The sequence below is a fragment of the Tetrao urogallus genome (genome assembly GCF_951394365.1).
Source record: "Tetrao urogallus genome assembly, chromosome: 7".
NCBI lineage: Eukaryota > Metazoa > Chordata > Aves > Galliformes > Phasianidae > Tetrao > Tetrao urogallus.
The window spans coordinates 46,874,910-46,889,895 of NC_136820.1; the positions used below are offsets into that span (position 1 = coordinate 46,874,910).

At 46.7% G+C, this 14,986-nt stretch overlaps 1 protein-coding gene across 1 annotated transcript in view; it reads left to right on the forward strand.

Moving 5' to 3' along the window:
• The window catches only part of LOC306948513 (mitogen-activated protein kinase kinase kinase 3-like), a gene marked incomplete at both ends in the record, with an annotated part of 67,049 nt that overhangs the window by 31,885 nt on the left and 20,178 nt on the right, over positions 1-14,986 (forward strand). The window contains 3 exons of the mRNA XM_079538152.1: positions 6,470-6,513; positions 7,499-7,598; positions 13,537-13,650. Of these exons, the coding sequence (XP_079394278.1) occupies positions 6,470-6,513; positions 7,499-7,598; positions 13,537-13,650 (258 nt within the window). The remainder of the gene's footprint in view (positions 1-6,469; positions 6,514-7,498; positions 7,599-13,536; positions 13,651-14,986) is intronic.

Genomic DNA, 14,986 nt, shown 5'->3' on the forward strand with positions numbered 1-14,986 from the left:
GTCCGCACAGAAACGCAACCAAAATGCTGCCTCATCCCCGGCTCCTGGTGGGTTCTGAAGTGCTCTCTTGACAGAAGATGAAATCTGAAATCTGGAGCATGCCAGACAGTGCTGCTAGTAGGACTGGGCCACACAAGAGCCTGGTCTGTGATGCTATGGGCTATGCAGTATTTCTTTCCAAAGATATCGGTGGTTTTGTTTCAGATTGTTTTATAGAACAAACTTTTCCTTAGGCAAATGGCATGAAAATCTTTCTTTTTTTTTTAATTTGCTTTCCTTACAAACGAGTTTCAGACTAAGGCTGAGATTCTGAATGTCTAATGCTACATAGCAGAAAACAGGAGAAATGAGAGCTGTAATACCTGGTACGTGATGTGGATGAGTTTTGTGGCATAGGTTGCCCATGAAGTTGGCAGCAGATGAGATGGCTGAGCTTGAGCCTCCCAAGACCTGGTCAGGTCTGTGGGTCACCATGTTACGCTGCCTTTTTGGCTTGTGGGAGAGTGATGGATGCCTTTTTCTTTCTGCATATGAGCCGCAGTCTTTAAAAGGGAGTTGCTTTCTGGGAACACGGAGCACCTTGACATTATTCTTAGTTCATCCTCTGCTTTATTATTCCTCCATTATTTTCTTTTGTCATTTCTTTACTCCCATTGTTTTCTTTGGTATGGCTGGAAAGAGTCCTTCCAGGCAGGCTCCTCTGTTCTCCAGTCACCAGAGAAAGGGGAAGGAGGAAACAGCAAAACAAAGATATGCGTTATGGTCACTAATGAGATAGATGAGTGGGATAAGAACGGAAACCACAAAGAATTAGAGATCCCAAACAAAAGCGTGGAGGAGAAAGAAGCAATTATATTAACTTACTTTGCATCTGTCTGTTTATATGCACATCCATTTAACTCTATAAATAGCACTTGGCTGCTAGCAGAATGAGGATAGTTGTCAGTGCTGTGTTCAGTCTAATGACAAGGTATTGGCATGGGCCTCTGTCACAGCTGGTGACAGCTAGCAATTCCTCTGCCATGTTAATTTTGATTGCAAGTTCTCTTATGGCAATAAAGTCCAATATTTGTGAAGAATGTTTTCCTCTGTGCAGCAAATGTCAGACTGACCTAAAAGTTGTTCTTTTAGTAAATTACTCGGTACTCTCTTTTCTTTGGCAAGCTGGGAGCGGGGCACGGCTTGCTCATTATGAGAATAAAACACAGCTCGTGTTCTAGGGCTCTCTGTAGGTCTTCGTGCAGCCTAAAAAAGTAATTTGGCTTTAACACCTCTGTTTTACCACTGGGAAGTGTGAGGAACTGTAAATACTGCCTTGAAGAAGGGAGTTGCTGTGAGGAGAGCTGCAGGATTTTCCTCACTTTGGGAGCAGAAGCAAGAGATCAAGAGGGGAGAGAAAGGCTTGGCTGGGGCTGGCAACAGCTGCAGAGTCCCAAGGATTGGGGATGGGGGGGAAGTTTCACCTTGCCTGTTTTGGCACTGACTTGCATGCCACAAGGTAACACCCGGTGGAAATCCAACTGGGGAAAAGCTGTGTGCGCCAGGTAGGTGGTTTGAGATGAACGTCCTGAAGTCCTTGATCTGTGGCATTGAGGGATGTGGTTGGTGGGCATGGTAGTAATGGGTTGATGGTTGGACTAGATGATCTTAGAGATCTTTTCCAACCTTTTCTGTGATTTTATGATTTTTTTTTTGCTGCTGTGTAAAGCAAAAATGTCTGTAACTGAGAGCTGTGAGCCCTCTAGACATCATCTATCTTCCCACTGGCCACTGAGCTGCTCACTTATGGCGCTTTCTTCTTCAGATGAAAAGAGCTTGTAAGGATCCGGGGGGACCGGGGTATCTCGTCACTCCCACCCACCAGGAGGACAATCCCAGACAGAACTCCTTCTGTTGGATTATTCTGAATAACCCAAAGCGCGTGGGGGTTCTGTGTGGATAATTCCTAATGACGTGAATTAGTCATCTCCTATTGTGGTTTAGGGACACGGTCCAGATGTCTGGCTTGTAACGAACGTCCCGTTGCTAAAAGCGAGGTTAAGCACAGGACTAATCCAAACAACATGCATGTCGGGGAGGTGGAGAAGGGCCCCTTGGCCTAGCCCTGTGGTGCTGATTTCTCTCGACCAAAGCCAGAAATTGAGAAAACCCACCATTTTGTGGCTTTACTGAAAAGTAAGTGGGGCTCTGATGCTCGAATGCCACAGTGCTCTGTGGGGTTTTCTCATTGTTTCCTAAGCCAGCAAGTAGAAAATGAAATAGGTGGAAAATAACCACTCTTCCAACCCTCCAGCATGCAGGAATGAGTCTTTTTTTATTGTCCTTATTTTACCCAGAAGGGACCCTGAGGCAAAGTAGGTGCCCCAAGGTGTCACGGGAAAGAGCAAAACTAGAATGACTCTCTTGTTTCATTGTTGGGTCAGAGCAGAGCAGCATTTCTAATGGCAGCCATATGGCCCTGCATGATGGATGCCCTCATCCACCAGCATGGCATTGGACGCCATCCCAGCTCGGACTCATGTTCCCTATGTGGTCTCCTGTCTGGGTGGGAAGGGGCTGAGGGTGCTCAGCACAGCCTGCTCCTCCAAAACCATTTCCATTTTAGGCTTCTGTGCGTGTTTTGCCGCGCTATGCGTGCTTTTATTACAAACAGCAGTCAGCTCTTCGGGGATCTCTGCAGCGGATCATGATTCACTTCGTTTGGAAGCACTTTTTCCATTTTTCCTACATCTCATTTCATCCCGTCCAGCTCACTCCGGTTTTCCGGAGGGTTCTGCGGCCGCTCTCATCTCATGTCTCCCACTGGACCCCTTCATGAAGGCCGTGCACAGGAGGCTTTCCCTTGCTGCCATGATGCCTCCCATCGCCACGGGCCCAGCGTGCGGCTGCAGCCCCCTTAGTGCTTCTCAGGGGCCGTGAGCTTTTTCTCTTTGTGAAATTGAAAGTTTTAAGGAAAGAGCTAAAAAATACTTTCTGGAAAGCCTGGGAAGATGGTGATGTGTTTGCTGCCGCTGCAGTGGCTTTGCTTTTCCTTTCCTTTCCTAGGCAGATGACAAGAAAGAGTGAAAGGCCAGCAGCCATTTGTTAGCCAGGCTGGAGGAAATGCCAGCACAAGGGTGTCGGGGAAGAAATTATTCTAGAAACGAAAGGAATGGCTGTGGTATTTCCTCTCAGGGTCATCCCTGGTGTTGTTTGTCACAGCAGGGCCTCGAGGTGCCTTTTGAGTGCTCCCCTGGGCCACGTGTCGCACGGAAACATGGCACCCACAGGAGAGCAAAGCTTTACATGTTGGGTCTGGCACTGCTGTGCTTCACCATGGTGTCCCCTGGTGCTCCTTTATCTCTCTGAGCTTTCCAAGTTCTCCCTGAAGCCATAGCTGGCACCTTCTGTCGTGGCTTGGTGTTGAGGGCCACTGCCTTACATTACAAGCTTACCTTTACCACTGTCAATAACCCAGGTTCTTCTCAGACATCTCTGCCTGCACTGCTCCAACTGATGGCCTCGATCTCAGGTGGATGGAGGCCACCATTAACCACTATGTGGCCATCTGGAGGCCATCATTTGACACTGGGTGGCAGAGAGGCCTAGGCTGGGCCAGCAGCGTGGCTTGAGTTCTGCAAGTTGCTGTTGTCCCAATTCCTTATGAAATTGCAAAAATACTTGTGTGCTGTGTTGAGATCCTTATGGAAAGATGCTACTTCTGCCTTCTTCTTCATCCCCCATTTGATGTGCATGCAGTTTTGCCCCAGCACTTGGCACTGCTCCACGCTCCCTGCGAGATCTAAAATGAGTTGCTCCGAACCAGATTTCCATGGGTGTGAAAAATCACAGCCTGCTCCAGCGTTTAGGAAGTGCTTTGCATCCTCTTGGGACTCTGTAGCTCTTTGGGCACTGCCCTCTTTTTTTATTATTATTTTTTAAAGGAAAAAAGTACTTGGTGGTGGTGGTGATGAATTCAGATTTAGCAATGAGTCAGAAACATGAGCAAGCCGTGGAAAGACTGCAAAATAAAACTGTAACCAACTTCTCAGAATATATATATTTGCACATATATATTAATTTATGCTCTGTGTAATGTCTTTGTCCCTCCCCTATCCACATTTACATGCCTAAGATCTGGGTTTCTTGGAGGGAGGTGAGAGGTTAATGGTTTTTATATTAGCCCAAAGAATTGTAATCCTATTAACAAATGCAGTGTTTTTCATTCCCTTGGTGCAGCCTGTGTGTTTGCTGCAGGGCTCAGACCCAGAGCAGAGCAACGTGGGGCAGCTGGCTTACTTTGTTGGCTTTGAGCCACAACACATCAGCCCTGTTGTTGATGTAGAAGAATAGGATGCAGCAGGGTCGTGGCTCTTTATTTTCCCCCTTTTTCTTCTCTCTCTGGAGCTTTAAACAAGTGTTTTGATATTTTCCAGCCACAAGCTGTTTTTAAAAAACTTATTTGTCTGCAAAATTTGTTTTGCTCAGCATAAGCACACAGTGTGCACTACCTCGATGTTCGGCGCAGCTTTCAGGTCTGTGCTGAAAGTGAAACCTGTGTTTGCAAGGGTTTCCTGCAGCGAGGCTGGAGCTGCGTGAGCTTTTCCCCTTGCACATCCTGCTCTTTTGTAAGGAGAAACCTCGAAAGTTCCTCGCCCTGATTTCTCTCTTCGTTTAGAGAAGGACTCTGCAGAACTGCATGCTGTGAATCCATGCTGGCTGATTGCTTTCCAGCATCCAGGAGAGCTGAATTAGCCAAGTCCTTCAGATAAAATATATGAATGTTTTATTATTAAATAAAAAATGGCATATCCCTCATGGCCTATCTCTTTTTCTTTCCCTCTTCCTAAGAGATAATCAAAATTGGAATCCCACCCATGTTTGGCTGTCTCTACAGCCGAAGATCCGAGTCTGTAGTGACTTGGATCTTCAGCAGTGGTCTGTTATGATCTTCTCTTCTTTTGAATTTTGGATTCTTTTAGACTTGCTGTGGTATTTTTTATGGTTTGGGCCCGGTGGTTGTAGAAGAAAACCTGGAGTTTGTCCAAATATTGTGGGTCTGGGGAGCTGGCTGCAAGTGCTGAAGTGCTGTAAGTGCATATAGCACTGCTGAAACGTCCCATTTCGTGACATGGGTTCTTAAAGCTCTGCATGGGAACGCAGCAAAGGCCACAAGCGGTGCTCTAAAGGATGTGTTTCAAGTGATGCAATGGGCTACCCTGCATCTGCCAGGGTTTTTAAGCTTTATTGACTGAGTTGCCTCTAGGCTCAACTTCCTGAACTTCAGTGGTTGTTTAAAAATAAACCTAAGAACACCCAGCCAGCTCATTTTCTTCATAAGAGACAAAGCTGTTTCGCTGCAGCTCTGCTTTCCCTCTGAGAAGATGGAAAGTGTGCCTTCATGCACTGGAAATCCAGGGCTGGAGATAAGGCCCTTTCTCAGGAAGGGCTGTCACCCACCCAGACAGGGATTATCCGTGGCACTGAGGGACCCAGTCCTCCTTGGGGTCACTCCTCTGAAGGAGATGGCGAGTGCTTTTTTCTCCATGGGAGGAAAGCCACGGTTTGAGGCGGCTCGTGTGGGTTAGTGGGGCAGAGACCTGGGTAACTGAGGTGACTAAATGTGGTCTAGAATGTAAAGGGGCTTTTTATCTGCTTTGGATGCCATTGGAAAGTCACGGCACGAGCCAGAGGATCCTAAGGTATGCTTGGCCCAGGCTCAGTCTGAGAAGCTGAAGGAAAGAAAAAGCTCCTTGTGGTCTTAGAATAGCTGCTAAATACACACGGAGAAGATGGGAGAAGTGGCTTTTGCTAGTGACTGCATGGTTGCGTTCCCAGTCTGCCCACAGATCTTTGGAATTTCTTTGGATGAATCTAATGGTTTCTTTAGGGGTGAGCAGTAGGTCAGTTCAGGGTGCACGCTCACTTTGTAGGAAGCAGTGATGCCTGATACACTTTGCATTTTGCATGACCTAACAAAATAAGAATAGCAGCCATCAGCCCCAGCGCTGCTGGGTTTTAAAAGCCAAGGCTGTCTCTCTACTGCCATCAAAAGTTGCTTGCTTTTACTTTGTTCTCATTTCTTTGTCCTAAGTGTTGATGTGTTCTGTAAGATATCACCTGAGCTTTGCCTTTTGGATTTTCAACAGAAAGCACTGGGCTAAACAAAGCCTCAGGGAGCACCAGTGTGGGACAGACTGTCATATCAGACACTTATCTTGTTTATCCCTTGGATAATAGTGCCTCATTCTCAAATGAGCTCACAGCATTTGAAATTTCCCCGTTGTATTACTGTAGTTTATTAAAGTTACACAGATGAGAAAGTGTCATTTTCTTTTTAGAAGACCTTTTTGGGCAAGTTCACCTATTAGCAAAGCAATAGTTTTCCTATATATACAAGGCACCTAGCAGAGTTAGGGGAACTTCCCTGAGAATTACTGTGAGCTTTAGATGTGTCTGGGACCTGACTGTTTCCTGTTTTTTCTTTCAGCAGCGAAATGTCAGGATCAAGTTTGAATATGAAGGAGAGAAAAGGTATGTACCCAGCCCTGTCCCCATCTGTGTACAGGGACAAATTGCCCTTTTTACCCAGCATCATCCTACTGATTTCTGCCAGCTGCAGATGAGCTCACAGCAGGATTAAGTCCTGAAATCGATTACAAGTTTATATGCAAGAGCCTTGCCTCGTCACCCTGCTCACCAGAAGGACCTCTGGGGTTTGCATGCACTGAAAGTGGTTCCAAGTTTGAAGTCATTAAATGCCCCTTACCAAGGACACAGGGTGCATGGTTGAATCCTTTTCTCTTTTCAGTTCTTGAGCCCTACTGAACCAGAGCTGAGCTGCAAGCCTACAGAATTGTGTCCTTTTAGTAGCAGCCTGTGACACTTACTTACGATAACCAGATTTTGGGCATGGGTCCCATAAAAATAGAGCTGGGAGTTAAAGCTTGCACACCCTTCCCTGCTTGACATTTTCATGGAATCACCTCTGCTTGATGCTTAGTGACCGTGGCAGGGCAGGATACAGAGCTGGGAACTCATAGGCTGATGGTCAAGGTTGTATTTGAAATAAAATAAATAGTGTTAGTGTAGGGCTAAACTATACCTGCTGATATGTACCTGTGATGGTACAGGAGAGGCAGATTCACAGGATGCCAAATTGCATCGCTGTCTTTTCCATTCCCGTTCCCTCTTCAGGATCACTTGCTGAAAGTGGAGGTGATAAATCACCCACTAGTGCATGGCCCAGGGGATTCTTCAGTGAAAAGCTGCTGGGCTTTCTTCTTTTCAACATGCAAACACAACAGGGGGAGAAACAGAGGAGTTACACTAGAATTTTTGATAGAGTTCTTCGGCATAACAGATGAACAGCATTTGTGTGAATGTAAAAGCAAGGAGCAAGTTCTGTGCTTCATGGTAGAAGAGTACTAGTCCTTATTTCTGAATTGTCTGTGCAGTGCTGAATCCCACTGTGGTTTTACTAAACTGAAACTACTGTTCTGTTTATCTGCAAATGCAGGATCATCCAGTTTCCAAGACCAGTCAAATTCAAAGAAGTGGTGCAGAAAGTCACGGATGCTTTTGGACAGACGATGGACTTAGTCTGCATGAGCAATGAGGTATTCTTCCCTTTATGGTTACAGGAGCATTTTAGGGTACCTGGCAGAGCTGAACAGTAATTCTTCTTAAGGCCATGATTTAGTGTTTCACAAGTACGTGATGAAAAGCAATCTTACTTTGTGGCTTCCAACTACTAGGCGAACAAGAGCTGTTGCCCAGACGTAGCTCAGTTGTATTCTCTGACTCCAAACCAGGCTTTTGCTTTCTTAAAATGATTTCAGTCAAGGCTTATTAAATGATGACCTACATACATTGTCCTTTCCTCCAGAAAAAAAAAACAAAACCAACCTCAAAACAGGGAGGAACGAAATAACTGAGATGATGGAGACATTGTCAATTCAGCTGCACAGCTGGAGATGTTTCTCCACGAACAGTTTGGGCAGTGAGACCAACTTTCAGAGCACTTCTGGCTGGTGAGAGCGCACATGGGGCAGAGAAGAGAGCAGCTGAGACCAGATGACTTTCATGAGAGCCACACAGAGCGATTCTAGACCATGTTGTTTGGGTTGGATGTGAAGCCTCCTCATCCTGGGAGCAGTTTAAGGAGCATGCTGAAGTCTGGAGTGTGAGGGACAGCACTACTAAACCAGCATACTTTCATCCAGCACTGATTTTATTTCACCTAGAAAAGGCAGAACTATCTGCAGTTTGTTTCTGTGGTTAGGTCAGCGGTGAAATCACTGCTGGTTTCTCTAGCAGGTTCTGTCACTGCATACTAGTGGCCAAGAAACCTTCCTTCTGCAATCTGCTTTAAAACTTTAAAACTGCTTTAAGTTGAAGGAGGGAAGGTGTAGGTTGGATGTCAGGGGGAAATTCTTTACAGAGAGAGTGGTGAAGAGCTGGAACAGCTGCCCAGAGAGGCTGTGTATTCCCCATCCATCCCTGGAGGTGTTCAGGGCCAGGTTGGATGGGGCCCTGGGCAGCCTGGTCTGGTATTAAATGTGGAGGTTGGTGGCCCTGCGTGTGGCAGAGGGTTGGAGATTCCTGATCCTTGAGGTTCCTTCCAACCTGAGCCATTCTATGATTCATATGACAGATAGGCACCATTCCTTCTGGATCTGTCTCGATAGCTCACTTCTTGAAGAATTAATTGCAAATGCATAAGAACCTTTCATTGAAATACAAGGGAGGCTGTGAAGAGAGCTTTTTCTTTCCTTTTCTTTTTCCTTTTTTTTTTTCTTTTTTTTTTTTCTGGGAGATTAGAGCCAGTGAAAGTTCCTATTCTGTATTAATAGATACCTCACGATACCAAAGCGTCCTTTGGGCTTTAGCTTTGAATGTAGTCTGGTTTCTAATCGTGGGCATTCTCTGCCAGCCCTCCTGGGAAAAGCCTGCCATTGAATTCTTCAGGAATGACTCACTTCATTCCAGGTTTCTTTCCATTGGAAGAGGAATTTTTTTCCAACAATAGCAAATAGAAGCTGAAATAATGCATTTTATTCCACGTCAGAGACTATTCTTGGGTTTGTGGTGAGCACATAACAGGACCATGAGCTTGGGGTACTCCTTCATAGGGATGAGGAAGAACTTTAGTGTTGTTGTTTTATATACATAAGAATTCCTCTTTTTGAGGACCTACACCTTTGGGAGCAGTAGCAATTTAGGGTTGTTGTACAAACTACCAACAGACAAAAATGACCTTTGGGGAGATGAGCTGTATGTCCACATGGTGCCCCCCAGGATCTGGCTCACAACATGCTCTGGGCCATGATTTTAATTGCATGACTGCAAGTCTGTGAGGTAGCTCGATCACAGACATATTTCAGTGACATTTCACTCTTTTCTCAGCAACTCTTCATTGCCATTTAATGTTTCTCCTGCCACAGAACCTTGCAGAGTGTAATTACACTGAAGGCAGCACTCCCCTTCAGAAGCCCAGTAAGTGGCAGTCGGTGTCCTAGGGAAGCCAAGATTGGTGAGATGAGCATGCCAGAAGGGTGGAGCAGGGGCACACATGAATCACATCCTGGTGGGACCACGGAATCAACGAGTTTGGGCTGGCAGAGATAAGAGCAGGGCCTGGCTGTGGGTGTACTGCATCGGGCATGTCTGCATGTTAGCGGTAGGCTGGGCTTGTCTTTCTGATGGGCAGGACAGCAAAGTCTTGCCTGTGGGCAGCATGGTGCAGTGAAAGCTGGCTGTGTTGTAGCTTGAAGGAGTGTCTTCTACAGCAAATTCTGTCTGAATTTCATCTGCATGCACTGCTGTCCAGTTGCTCCAAGTGTAACTAAGTCATCTGCCCCACGTCCATCACTAGCTTGGGAAGTGGCCTTGGGCACTGAACCTTGGTGAGTCACCAGTTTCCCCCTGACCTCCCTTTGCGTGTCACTTCTGAGGCAGAGGCAATTTCACATCATCATTTCAGGAGGTTAAGGAGAGTTAAAGCCTAGGGAAATGGTAGAAGCTCTGTTATGGGGAAGGAGGATTGTTTTAAAGTGTATTTAACAAACATTTGTCAAGAATTGTTGATGCCAGTTGGTCTGGCACTGGGCAGGAAGATGAACTAATTGACCTCTCAGATTTTTTCCCAGCCCCATTTCCTACTATTCTTTGGCTCTCTGCAGTGTCTTAGCAGTGAGTTCTCGCAATGCAGCTGCAGTTGGTGAAAATTCACCCTTTGAACTCACTTTCTTAGACTGCAAGGGATTGACCACCAAGCCCTATACTGTAACATTGGGTTCCAGTGGAACCAACTGTTTATAAGCAAGAAAAAACTCTAAAAGCTGCATTAGGAATTTTGTGTAGGTGAATTTTGCTGTCTGTGGCTGCTCTTTCTATAGGCAAAATAAATCCAGTTAGGTTTGCTCTGGTTCTTGCTTCCATGGTTCTGTGTGGATCTGTATTTAGTTTCATGCCTAGTAGGTATCTGCTCCTGTTATCCGTATGTGCCACAATCTGGAAGCCAAATGGAGAAAAATCTGCTTGCCAGATATGGGCAATAGGTAAAGCCAAGCTAAATACTGGCCCCAGTCCCTGTTCCAGGAGGGCACTTTCTGCCTGATACTTTTGGCTTCTCTCAAGCAGGCATGCAAATGTGTTAATGTTGTGATACTGTAGTGAGATGGAGTGACCTGCAGAACATTTTGTTCAGAGCAGCAGCTGAGGGATTGCAGTTCTGAACTCTTGTGAGCAGCTCATTAAAGGGATGGGTGAGAATTGGGACTATACTTACAGTTCAGAGCTGAATTCTGCTTGTGTATAAAATGAGGGGAAGCAGGTCTCCAACATTTTCATTTCTGTTTGGGCAAGTAGAGAAGCTTTTCTGCTTGATGCATCTATGGAACCTTTGTGAGCTTCAAGAGGATTAAGCAGAATACTGAGAGAATATCCTTTAGGTTCTGCTGCATAAGGAAACAGGCTGTCTCAGGACACCTGTGTGGAATTCGGAGGCACATTCAGTACCATTTCTGCCTATGGTCTGCTGTGACCATAAGTGATTCGTAAGGATCTCCAAGTTCTACCATGGTCTAACCATTTATCCACTGGACCTTCTGAAAGCGCTGAATGGTTGATATCTATCACAGATTCAATTTGAGTTGGAAGGGACCCCTAAAGGTCATTTAGTCCAACCTCCCTGCAATGTGCATCAGGTGCTCAGCCCTGTCTGGCCTGACCTGGGGTGTCTCCAGGGTTGGGGCATCCACTGCCTCCCCGGACAGCAGGTGCCAGTGCTGGTGGGCAATTCCTTTCATTCACATCCCAGTCTGGCAATGTGTTTCCAGGCTGGTTTATTCGTTCCAGCCCAGACAAAGACTTGCTCTCTGTTAGCCCCCCAGTTGGCTAGTTGCTTGCTCAACAAATAAGGATCATCTTCTCTTCCTGAACTTTGCCCCATCTGGTTTGATTGAGACCTCAAGTCTCATTCTACATCCAAAGCATTTTCAAGAGTTCCTCTTAGAGTCCTTTCCTGACAAATAACATAATAGTTTTTACAGACAAAAGCTGCATAGCCTGATTATCCATCTCCCTGGATGAATGTTCTCAGAGCTTTGCTTTAAGGTCTCCTCTGACTTTTTGTAGAAATGTGTCAACCACGTTTGCATACCTTACACCAGAACAGCACTCCTGGCTCAGCCTGACATTTGTTGCTTAGATAGCTTTTGGAAACTGGTCTTGTCTCTCCTCAGCAATGATCATTGCTGCCATTACCTTGGAACTGACAGCTTCTTCTTCTACTCTGAATCCAATTTCTGCCTATCTGACTCTTTCGTGCATGCTGTAGGGTTCCTGAACATTTGATTTGGGACCGAAAACTGCACTGGCAGATTGCATAAAACTAAGGTATTGCATTGCCACAGCCCCTTTCCAGATCTTGATTTTGCCATCTTGAGGATGAGTGCCTAAGCTCAGGAACCAGTCCGGTCCACAGCTGCTGCAGCTTGACTCTGTTGGTGGAAGGACAACCTTAAGCCTAATGTTCAGCATCAAAAACACGGGGCTTGTATATGGTCCTGTTCCTTAACTGCAACGTGGAGATGAAAGAGGATGTTCATTTCACACAGGAGAAATCTGATCTAAATCATGAGGTGTTCACACACGACACACACCGAAAATGAAGTTTGGCAGGCTCAGGTTGTGGTCCCTGGGTGGAGAAGGTAACTGTAGCAGTTTCCTGAGATGAAACCTTGTCTCCTTTGGCCAGGGCCCTTCACTTGACCTGGTCATCCCCACAGCCCAGTGCACACAGTCTGAGGTGTATTTACCTACAGGCTGACAGCCAAACCCCTGGTGACACCCTGGGATCAAAAAGGCAGACACAGGCAGCTTTTGAGTGCCTTTCTCTTGGGCAGTTGATCCAAGGAGTGTTTGTGGTGTGAACTCTTATCACCCGGAGAGCTTTTTGAAGTGGGGGGCCATAGCTCCCAGTCAGGCCAGTGAGGCTTTACTGGGATCTGTGGCCGCTCGGTCCCTTTGGTAGGCAGAACTGCTGTGTACATTGGCACAGGCAAGAGTATCCCATGCTCTGCTGGCTGGAGATGGTGCCAGTGCCCTAGGCAACCTATAGAGGCTGAGGCTTGGTTTTTACGATCTTAGGCAGAGTGCCCCAGAAAGGAGGGCAAATAGTTGTGTTTTTCATCTCAGCCCAAGGCAGCAGGAGGCTGCAAAACCCCCTCTGAAGTGCAGCTGTGGTGGGTGCTGGACGCTTTGCAGTCCATCTGCAGGACATGGTACACCACACAGCAGTGTCAGGGGGCCGTGTGACCTCTGGAGATGAGAGGGTGGTAGCCTGCCCCATACCAAGCAAACAGCAGGACTTTTGGCTGCTGTATAGACAGGGCACTGTCTGGCTCTCTACTCTGCTTACTTTGTCAAGAAATTGCCCTGCTGGATGTCCATGTGGCTCTTGCAGTGAAGGCAACACTCCCCTTTCGTACTGGAGGAGCTGAGGCTCTGATTTGGGAATGATCTGATTTCACAGTCTGCGGCAGGAGGGAGGCTGCTGGGATCTCCCACAAGAGATGCAATGATTATAGCTCACTGCTTTCCTGGAGCACCATTGCACGGCTGTCTTCCAGGGAGGAAACCCAGGCTCTTCAAAGCCTGGAACACACGGGGCTGATCTGGCGTGGGGTAGCTGCAGGCCTTGCCTCAAATTCCAGGTCAGAGCAGCCCCGGAATAGCAGGCAGCAAGCCTAAGGATTCAGCTCAGCCCACTCCCCTGACCACTAGCTGAATTTGTGATGTGACCTTTAACCTTTCTCTTCGCAGATGTTTTTTGTTGTGATTTTTTGCGTCCGTTCCATAATAGATGAGAACTTGGAAGAACAAGCAGAGCTCAGCAAGCTGGGGGTGTGGGGGCCCTTGTTTTCCATCCGCTTTCTCAGGTCCCTCCCTCACCCCCCGATTCCCAAGCTGCTCACCGTGAGGATCTGCCTTCCTTTGTTTAGCCAGTTGTGTGACACTGCTGTGCTCCGGTGTTTGTTCAATCCCTTCCAGCTCCTGATCCCACTGAAATCCCAGGAAGACTTGGACAAAGCGATGGAACAGTTGGAGCTGAGCCCTTCCCTGAAGAGCCTGCGGATCCTTGTGAGCGCTCCAAAGAAAGCGAATGTGAGCTGTTCACCTTCTCTGCTCTTTTGTGTCCAGACTTAGCTGCCTTGTTGTTGAGCTGGAGAGTGGAAATGAGTCTCCTGATGGTTCAGGAGGATCAGGGGGTCTGCCCTGCTCTGGCTCAGCTGCTCTGAAATCCTCCCACAGCAGCAGCCTGAGGCAGTACTCAGCCCTTCCTGCTCCTCCTGCAATCTGTGATGGGTTAAATACTGTCCTGACCATCCTCAAACAAGGTTAACCTCTGGGTCACCTCCTGTGCTTTCCACATAAGGATGCTGCACCATCCCTCTGCATCCCCTCCTTGTATATGCTCACCATTGCCAAGCTGGGTGACAGCATGGGGACCGTTCCCTTTGTGTGATGCTGAAGTACTAAAGACTAGGAAAGACAAGCTAGAGAATCCTTCAGTGTCGTGCAGGACTGTCTCTTTTATTTATTTTTATTTATTTTATTTTTTTTTTCTCTTGAGCTCAGTGGTTTTGCAGTTAAGCCTGTTAGCTTGACCTCGCCTGCATGGAGCTCCTTGCCAAAGCACATGTCGTTCTGCCCCAAGCACAGCCTGTAAAACAAGGGATTTGCAGATGTTGCAACTCTTTCTTCCTTATATTTCCTAGAAGTACCGGAGAGGCTGAGTGTCTTGAAACTCATAGTGCTTGTCCTCACGCTGCTGCTGCTGCTGCTTACAGCTCCTGGGTCTTCTCTGCTCCTTCTGGGAGGTTCTGAGAAGGTGCAGGGACCAGAGTGTCAGGGCAAAACTGAGCCATTGCTTGAGGTTTCCTATGTCCTGTTGTTCCTATCGGCTGCAGGAAAATTGGAGCATTACAATACAGCTACTAAGAGCAGGGCAGTCCAGGTAGATTTGTGTACAGCTTTGAGGTTGGTCCAGCTTCTCCTAAAGCATGTAAATATTCTTCTGCATGTAAAGAAATGCAGTTTCGAGGTCATAAATAAAGCAATCACAAAATCACAGTGCATATCACATTATGTTAGTAAGGCTCTGCCACTACCAAGTCTTATCAATGTAACTCAAGCTGTATTGAAGTTACCAGCTGGATACACAATCCTTGGCTCTCCCTCTTTTCTGTACTCCCTAGAAAAGCCTCGTTGTCCACTCTGCTCTGTTACAGAGTCACTTCTGCAGTGCTTAGGCTGCCACTGAAATACAGGGAGCATGGAGGAGAGGCTTTCATTTGGGTTTGCAAACTTTGAGGACAAGGATCAGCCTCTGTATTGATCCTGAAATAATGCAGTACCAGAACAGTCTTTTATGTTGTATGTCTGCATCATAATTAACTTGGACTCGGTTTTATTGTTTTAGACTATTATGCTAACGGAT